General features: G+C 27.8%; 1 protein-coding gene across 1 annotated transcript; it reads left to right on the top strand.

The window, feature by feature from the left end:
• Nucleotides 1–1,100: 1,100 nt before the first annotated feature.
• On the top strand, nucleotides 1,101–3,859 carry LOC145840856 (uncharacterized). The gene is made up of 2 exons (XM_082948197.1): nucleotides 1,101–1,764; nucleotides 3,303–3,859. Exons 1-2 carry the CDS (start codon nucleotides 1,158–1,160, stop codon nucleotides 3,575–3,577), a joined length of 882 nt encoding a protein of 293 aa, XP_082804323.1. The 5' UTR covers nucleotides 1,101–1,157; the 3' UTR covers nucleotides 3,578–3,859.
• Nucleotides 3,860–9,778: the final 5,919 nt, after the last annotated feature.

The raw sequence follows: 9,778 nt of genomic DNA, 5'->3' as shown, positions 1-9,778 counted from the left end.
AGACAATGGGTAGCTTAATAATTACTGTAAAAAGTAAAAATAACTTTTTAAAGAAAAACCACTATGGCCTATTCCCTTTATTAGTTATATATGTCTCATTTATATTTTTCATTAAGAGTCTAAATGGTACAACGATAAGTTCCAAACCAATTTTTATTAGGAAAATTCACCTTTAAGTATAAATTCTATATTCCTTATATCAGCATACAGATGTTACTCTTATTTTTTATAGTAGTCAATTTTAATGAAGTAATGCTTGTTCATTTAATATGTAATCAGTGCAATTTTTTTTTTCTTGTATGCCAAACTGTTCTCTTATTTTGTTAATTTAAGTTTTGTGTATAAGTATAACTTTTTAAATATTATTAAGCTCATTGTTTGACTTTGTTTTATTAATCATATTGAACTACAAATAGCTTCAACATAGCAACATCTTTCTTTAACAAGTCAATAGTTAGATTTGTATAATGCAATTGATTTATTTTTTACTATTATTTCATCTTAGTTGTCTCAAATTTTATAAATTTTAAAAGAGTATTCATACATTATAAAAAATACATTCCCACATACAATGAACTAGAATTTAAAATAAATTGTTACAACAAAAATTGTAAAAGTTGTATGTGATCAGTAAAAATTTGACTTCTAAGGGTTTTCAACTGAAACTAAAATTTTAATGCCAACATTTTATAGTATGTTTTAGTCACTTTTAATCATTTTAGCTTAACTTTTAATTTATTTTGTGGTTAAATAATTAAGATTGTTTTTAGTTTTGGTAAAACTGATTATCTGTGTAGAATTTAGTTAATTTTTTTTTCAACAGCATAAATTTTGAAACATAATTTTTTTTCTATGAATAATGTTGTGCATGACGTAAAAGTTGATTAAATAAGCTTAGCTGTGAAACATATTATTTTAGTATTTTAGATTTTTCTTATTTACACTTATTGTAGTAAAATTATTTTCTTAACTTCAAGGATGTTACAAGTAAAAATTAATTAATATATTTCTAACTACACACATTTTATACACATCAATAACTAAAAGTGTAACATATACTTTTATTCTTAAGTTTTCAACGTACTTTAATTGAAGGTCATTCAAGTTTTTAAGAACTACTGCAAATAAATACAAGATAGCCTAGCACAAAGCAAAGTATGTTTGCAGCTAAGTTTTCAAGCTTGGCTCTATCAGCATCGGCCTTCACCACCTTACAAATATTCAAAAGGAGCAAGGCCCACGCTCAATTCAGCTGTTCAGATGTGCAAGAGCTGCACTTGAGAGGCGCCGACGAGTTCCACGCACCCTTCAACACGGAAGTCAAGCCCTTCAATCCGATGTGGGACAACAGCAAGCCAAAGTGCTCCACCAAGTGGTACATCTTTGTGACCCCGTGTGAAAAGGAAGAGGGCGGCAAATGTTATGAGCAGGAGCAACTGAGCGCAAGGGGGAATGAGCAGCTGGAAATGATGACTTGCAGGCTGAGAAAGTTCGTGAGGTGCTTCAGCAAGATGCAGGGCAACGTCACAATGCTGGCGTCCGGGGACGACGACTTCACGCTGAAGATGACCAACAAGCTGCATGCAGAGCTGTTCAGGGACAACCCCAACGTCAGAGTGGTCAAGGACAGCAAGCTGAATGATTTTGTTCCTTGCCCGCCCAACCCTGGAGATATCAACTTGTGCGCCTCCAGAGAAGATCTCACCACTGCCCTTGAGGCTTTTGAAGAGCACATACATAGAAATGTTGAAGACCCTGTTGAAGGTAAAAAACTGACTTTTTCATACATATAAAATGTTTTATAATATTTTTAGTTATAGATTTGAGAAAAAAGTCTCAACTTAAATTTTTATAGATAATTTAGATTTATTAATTCATAGTCTATTACAAGACCTGGTTTCTCTTAAAATGGTCATAAATTACTTAACAATTGATACTAAAGTAAAATTATATTTGAATAGAATTAAATAGTTAAATGAATAGTCTCATATATAACTTTACAGACATTTATCTCTATAAGTTTTAGGGTCTTAAAAAATGGACAACATAGATTGCTGTGTGTATCATCTAAGCACAAAGCTTTAGCTAACTTTTTACAAGTAATAGATTTATATTAAGTTTAGTTTTGTACATAAAAGTTTAATTTAAATAGATATTTTTGTTTAGAATTCAAGTTAACATAATTTTTTACCCAAGTATGTATAAATTAAAAAAAAGTAAGATATGTAAATAAGCTAACAAAAAACTAGTTTAGAATTAGTACAGTCATCTTTCTCATGAGTAAGCACTTTGTACACAGCCTAAAAGTGCGTATTTAACCAGCAGTGAGTACTTAAGAAGTACTTTTCTAAGATGCTATACATAAAGTAAATTTAACATGTTATAAATAATTTCTTTATAATGAGTATTAATCTTCTAAACGGTACACTTGGTTCACTTTAATACGAGCGTCACTTTTGCACAAAGAGTCACTTTTGCATAAGTGTACGCCTTAAAACGGCGTTACTTTTGCATAAAGTACGCACTTAAAGAGGTACGGACCAACGTAAAGTACGCACCTGTGTTAGAAACGTGTTAAGTACGCGTAAAGTACACAAAACGTTGTTTTGGCTCAAAAATTCTTGACCAGAAGATGACTGTAATTAATAAGGGTTTTTAAAATTACTTTTTAAAATTATTGTTCAAAAACAAAAAAATTATTATGACTTATTTTTTTTTAGATTTAGTAAGAAAACAAATTTATCTTGCTTTTATGCATTACAGTCACCTCTTGCGAATCTACGCACTCATTTTAGTACAAATTATAAAATTCCTAAAAACAGAAAAAAAAAGTTTAATACTGTACAAAATTGATTTATTGAATATATTGAACTAGAAATCTAAGAAAACATTAATTAAAGTCTATAAAACCTAAGGCTGAACTTCCGATTGCCATGACACAAGCTTAAGTTAACATTATCTTATATACTTTTTTAACTTAAATTAAAAATATATTTAGATTTTTGTATAAAATATTAATACTAACTCACCCTTGATACCTTTAGTTAGACTTTGTAAAGTTGCAGTAGGTGTTTTTGCTACACCTTGTTTAGTTACTGTATATAAATTTTTCTTACTTTATTAGTAAAATTCTTTGTTTATTGCGCTATGGACAATATTAACTGGTTTTAAACTAATTTTTAAATTAAGTAGACTATTTATTTAAAGTTAGTTGAACTCGTTTGATAACCAACCAGTAAATACCAGCTAAAGTCTAAATATCAAACGATCTAAATTTCTTAACTTTTTCTATCCGCACGAAGGCGTGAAAGAGTTCAAGGTGGGCGAGGAGGTGCAGCAGCTGAAGTGGGACTACAGCATCAGCGTGATCGTCCTCGACTCCTTCCTCCACCGCTTCTTCTTCACCCGGCTCCTCCAGATCCCCAACGGGTGCTGGAACCGGCTGAGGAGTCCCAAGCCCGGCAGCTTCAGCCTGGTCGAGGTGAGCGGGTCGGGGCTGGTGTGGGCTCACACTTACGCGGACAACTTCTATATGGGAGGCACTCAGCTGGAACGCGACGACCTGCAGCTTTTCTAACCTTTCTTTTTTTTCGACCTTCAGCGACTTTGTGGTCTTTTCTGTAAGATTTATGTTTCATTTTATGTTTAGTCACTAGTAAATGTTAATTGCCTTTTATTATTTTTAAACGATTTCACTGCTGTTATGATTATTCAACCTTTTAATAAATTTTTAAGCCAAAGCATGATTTAACAATTGTAATTTTTTACTGTGTATATTATCAACTAATATTTTTTAACTTTAGATTTACCGTCATTTAGCTCTTTTTTTACCTCTTCCTTTTAAATTTAAATATGTGATTAGTTGTTCTACAATAATAAAAAGAATGTAGTATTCATTTATAATTTACAGCAAAGTAAAAATAATTCAAAATAAGCATATATTTAAATTGTTCAATGTAATTATAGTTTAAAAGTTTTTGATTTTTTAATTTAGTTTCTTAACTTAAATCCTATAAAATATAAAATGAGTTAAATATTTTAAATGTTTAAAAACAAATTAGGTTCTAGTTTATAGATTTCCAAAAGTTAATACTTTTATAGAAACTGTTGTGTAGAATTTTAAGGTTTAAGGAATGCTTAAATTTCCACTGAACTAAATGTAAGAAAATTTTAAAACTCACAGAGAGATTAACACAAATTAAAAAAAAAATGTAGTATTCATATGTCATTAAAGCAAACAGTTCTTAAATTTTACGGCATGTTAAATTTTGTTTATTTAATTTTTAAAATATTAATTTGTTTACTTTCAGTGTTTAAGATTGTTAATACTAATAGTGATAAGTTGAGAAATAATATCGATAAAAGTAAGTTTTTTTAAAGTTCTTTAGTATATATACAATTTGAATGCTGCTCTTATAAAATTTTAAAGCTGTATAATGTACAGCTGATAGTAAGACAAAGTTTTTTTATACTTTTTTTTGATAAGTTTAATTTCAAACGAGTATGAAACTAAATAAAATGTTAATTAAATTTAAATTTGAAAGTTATTAGTTTTTCTAATGTTATTTCAATTGCAACTTTTTTAGTTCACTATATTTAGACTAAAACATATAAACATAATTATAACTCAATTGTTTAAGCTTTGAATGTTTTATTGTACTATTTAATGATCTGCTGTCTGGGTGTTAATATCTTTAAAATAATAATACGAAAGCGTAGTATTTTTGGATTTATGATTTGTTTTATAAAGTTAAGGAGAATTTTATTTTTTAAATATATGAAAAATATACTTTTTCTAACTATTGGTGAAGTAGATTCAAAAAAAAAGATTTTTTAAAGACTAAGCTAGAAAAAGTGTTTTAAGTTTTATAGTTTTTATTAAATGCAAAAGTAATAAATTAAAATAAAAAAAAGCTTATTTAATATTTTCTTTAAAAGTCGGTGTGCGAAACAAGATATACTTATAGACCCTTGTGTGGTTTCTTAGTTCGCGCACCGTATTAAAAACGATTGTAACAACTTTCTTAAATTTTAAAACGTTTAACAAAAGTATCTTTATTAGTCAGTGAGTTTAGATTAAGAAGCAAGAAGACCCTAATTAAATACCAAAACTGAAAAAAGAGTAGTATATATTCCAAAAATTGTTAGGTTAATATAAAGAACAAAGACGCTGACTATTGAACTTAATTCACTAAAAAACATTAAAATAAAAACAGGAAAAAATTAAATGTATTTTTCGAAAAATGGTGCAAATATTAAAAAAGTCAACATTTATTACTATTTTATATGTTCTATGAATAAATATATATTTCTAAATACATATTTCAAATACTTTTCTTGGGTAGCTGTCTAAATTGCGTGAGCGTACAAAATTGCACGAGGGGACAAAATTGCACGAAGATACTTTTGCACGAAGACTGATTTGCACGAGAGCACAAAATTGCACGAAGATAAAATTGCACGCAGACAAAATTGCACGAAGGTTCACTTTTGCACGAGCAAACAATGATGCACGCAGACACTTATGCACGAAGGGTCATTTTTGCACGAGTGACAATTTAGCACGGAGGGTCAATTTTGCACGAGTTTTGTTTCCTACCCAGAGACGGGTCAAAATTGCGCGTAGACATTTTTGCACGAGGGGACAAAATTGCACGAGAAACTCTTTTGCACGAAAAAATGTATATATTATATTTAAAAAAAATCAGAAATAAAAAAGATATATAACTAAATAATAGAAAAATACGAAAAAAAAACTATATAATATTAAAAAATAAGTAAAAAATATTAAGTAAAAATTAAAAAAAACAATTAAAAGTAAAATAAGTAAATAAATATTAAATAAATAAAAATAAATTAATAAAAAAAAAATAGTAACTAGAAAAATAAAAAAAATGATATTTTTAAGTTAAAAAAAGTTATTTCTCAGAAAAAAATAAATATTAAATGTTAAATAGATTAAAGTAAATAATAAAGAAGTCAGAATTTAAAAAATCAAATAACTAAATAGTAAATAAATTTTGAAAAAATCAAAAAATAAATAAGATTAATAAAAATTAATAAATTTAATAATAAATACATAAAGTAAAAGTCCAAAACAAAGTTAATAAAATTATTAAAAAAAGTTGAAATAAATAATTTAAAAAGTTTAAAAGAAATACTAATAATTAAAAAATTCAAAATTAACAAATTAAATAATAAACAAAAATCAATAAAAAAAAATTTATAAAAATAATACTAGATTATAAAATTAGAATCTAACCGTTATTAAAATATTACTACCAAAAAAAGTTTTGTTTATACTAATAATTTTTTTTTTGTTAAAAATAGAAATTAAGTAATTTTAGCTGTTGTATTATTTTGTTTGTCTTATTTTAGTCAAAAGCTTGTATCTCCTTTTTCTTCTAAAAAAGTAAGAAGAAAATTGCTTCTACCAGTGCTTTTGCGCAAGTCTGGGTTAGATAAAGAGAAAAAACAGAGCAGGAGAAACTTTAGATATAATTAGAGCAAAACGCGTGCAAATAGTAATGCAACTAAGATAAAGTTTAGACAAAAAGAAAATAATGATAGATAAATTATGTTTAAAAGGTTAAAAAAAAAAAAAATTTAAGTATAATATATGGAAGTACACAGCCGTAACAGAATTTTCTACACAATGCACAATAAAAATTTCATCAGACGGATTTTCTCCTTTCTAAATTTATTTAATTGATTCACTGTTTTGCATGCTCGTTTTTTTCTGTGCAAAAGTATCTTCGTGCAATTTTGTCCCCTCGTGCAATTTAAACACCTACCCATGTAAATATTATTTTTATTATTTTATTTTTTAATCTTGTTTTATTTTATATTTAAGTTTATATAATTTTAGTTTAAGTTTACATCAATACATGTTTATTCTTTAATAAGGGATATTTTTATTAAAACAAAACCCTATTTTTATTTTTATTAAAAACTTTTTAAATTTTTTATAAGTTTTTAAACACAATAATTTAGTTTCAATTTGAAAAAAGCTAAATAAATTAAAAAATGAATAAAACTAATATAAACCTAAATAAGTTAAAATTAACTACACTAATACATGCTTATTTTATTTTTTTTTATAAAATATAAAGGTTTTTATATATTTTTTATTTAGTTATTTTAAGTTATTACTATTTGTGCAAAATTGACCCTCGGTGCAAAACTGTCTGTCGTGCAAAATTGTAACTCGTGCAAAATTGAGCTTCCGTGCAAACTAGTCTTCGTGCAAAAGTATCTTCGTGCAATTTTGTACACTCGTGCAATTTGGTCCCCACGTGCAATTTAGTAACCTCGTGCAATTTTGTCTTCGCGCAATTTAGACCCGTTCCCATATAGTAGCATTTGGTTTAATGTGTTTTTTAAAAAGTTTTCATGCTTTAATAAGCTAGCCTGAGTCAGAATGAGATTTTTTAAAAACTTAAAAAAATAAAATTTTAATCTAATAATAAGTAGAACAGCTAGCCACAAGGTTTACAAATTTAGGTGTTATTTACAATAAAAAATCTGAAATCAAGTTCTTGAACAAAATACACTAGAAAATTACAAAATATTGAAAACTGGATCATCTCAAACTCATTCAAAATCTAAAAGAAAACTAGCCTGAGTTTTTATAAAAAACTAAACTAGCCTGAGGCAGTCCAAGATTTTCTAAAATTCCCAAAAATTTTCAAACTAGCAGGGTTGCCACTGTTTAAGTCAATAAAACTAGCTAGAGTGAATATAAACAAGCCTGAGTCAGAATGAGGTTTTTAAAAACTGAAAAAATTACTTTAACTTAATAATCAGTAGAACAGCTAGCAAAGGTTGACAATTTGGTAGTAAAGTTGTGGACTGATTGTAGTACACTTAACTTATTAGTACTACCCATCATAATTAAATCCTACCTTATTTAATTAATATCTTACAAATACTAACTTCTAACTGAGACTACTTTCTATAATCAGACACGACAGTTTTGAGTGATGAATCTTTTATAAAAAACACAACAAGAAATACTAGCATATACAAAATTATTAATTACTTTGGTAACACTTTAAAAACTGGAAGCATTTTTAAATCTATATCAAAAGACTTAAAACAAAAACTAAAAATTAAATAAAACTTTTAGTAAACAAGAAACTGTAAAATTTTTAATAAACTATTAAACTATAAACCTGGCTTAAATATTTAAATAATTAAACACCTGTTGAAATATTCACTTTTAAAACAAAACACTACTTACAATAAGCATTCACAAAAACGTTTTAGATATTTTGTTGCTTCAAGCTACACACCAAACTAACTAACTGCTTACATATAAACTGCCTGTCATGTTCTGATGTTTTGTTACATCAGTATTTAGTTTGAAAAATTTCGTCATATGATTCTCATTGGCTCGTACATTCAACCGTATTAACTCTAAATATTCTCTGAGCTCAACTTTAAACAATAAATAATGCAAGCATTCATTCCAAAGTTTTCAATTTTACAACATATGTAAAGAGTTGCATTTCATGAAATGTTTATTTTATAGTTTAAATGTAAACAAATGTAAATTAGTCACGTGTACAAAATGAGCCAATCACGGTAGGTGTTTAATTTTAACTGACGAAAATGACTCTTATTAATTTACACAGGTTTTGTTTATGAAAAAATACTTTTTAGTACGCTCTTTTTTACTAACTAGATCCGGGTCCGGCCGGATCTCTGTTAGGATCCGGCCGGAACCGGATCCGGACTTATTTTTCAAATTAGAATCCGGCCGGATCCGGATATCAGACAAAAATGGCAATATCCGGCCGGACCCGGATAGTGAGTCCGGTACATCACTAATTTAAACACACTTTACAATCCAAGCTTAACTCTGTAATATTTTTTAAGTAATTTTGAAAACAGTTAGCTAACTTAAATCAAAGTAAATGAATAAAATACGAAATTTTATTTTTAATTCATCTTAAACACATTGTGTTTCTCATTTAAAAGTAACTTGTAATGAAATTGAAACAAACCAATCGCTGTAACTAGTTGATTAAGTTTTGTAAACACTTTTTTGAGTTTAAAAAAAAAAAAATTTTTAATCAATGTCAATGTAGACCAGGGTTTCCCAAAGTGGGCCATGACAGATACTCAGGGGACCATGAGTAGCAAAGGGGGAAGAAGGGGGCTATAACTTGAAACTTACACTAGATATACTTGAATTGCAGATGAGGTGCAAAAAAAAAAGGTCTTATGTGTATTTTATGGTAGTTTAGAAACTTACACTAGATATTCTTGAGTTGCAGATGAAGAGCAAAAAAAAGGCCTTATGTGTATTTTATCGTAGTTTATGAGTAACCTATATGTTGAAGGGGGCCATTGCTTTTTCAAACTCTTTAAAGGGGGCCGTTTGCAAAAAAGTTTGGAAAACCCTGATGTAGACACTATTTTTTGGAAAAACCTTAGAAAATTAGAATCACGTTGGTTATTAATTTTAAATTGATGATTGCTTGAGCAAATCAAAACATCACATTTCAATAGGACTGTCTGTGTTGAAGTCAGCTAAGTAAAAATAAACAGTTTAAACGGAATGTTACTCTTAATAATGATAAATTATTATAGTTACACCAGAGGTAATGTTACACTTGGTGCGATTTGCTGCTGACCGATCGACGAGTGTGGACTATTTGAATTCAGACATATTAAATTACGAAAACTTTAATTCTACAAATTTAAGTATTTTTTAACTGTGTCTTCTAAATATTATTCATTTTCAACTTTTTTTTTAGATTATTCTAAGCTT

The sequence above is a fragment of the Thalia democratica genome, chromosome 7 (assembly GCF_965202585.1).
Source record: "Thalia democratica chromosome 7, ktThaDemo2.hap1.1, whole genome shotgun sequence".
NCBI classification, from domain to species: domain Eukaryota; kingdom Metazoa; phylum Chordata; class Thaliacea; order Salpida; family Salpidae; genus Thalia; species Thalia democratica.
This window is presented reverse-complemented; position numbering and strand designations above follow the sequence as displayed.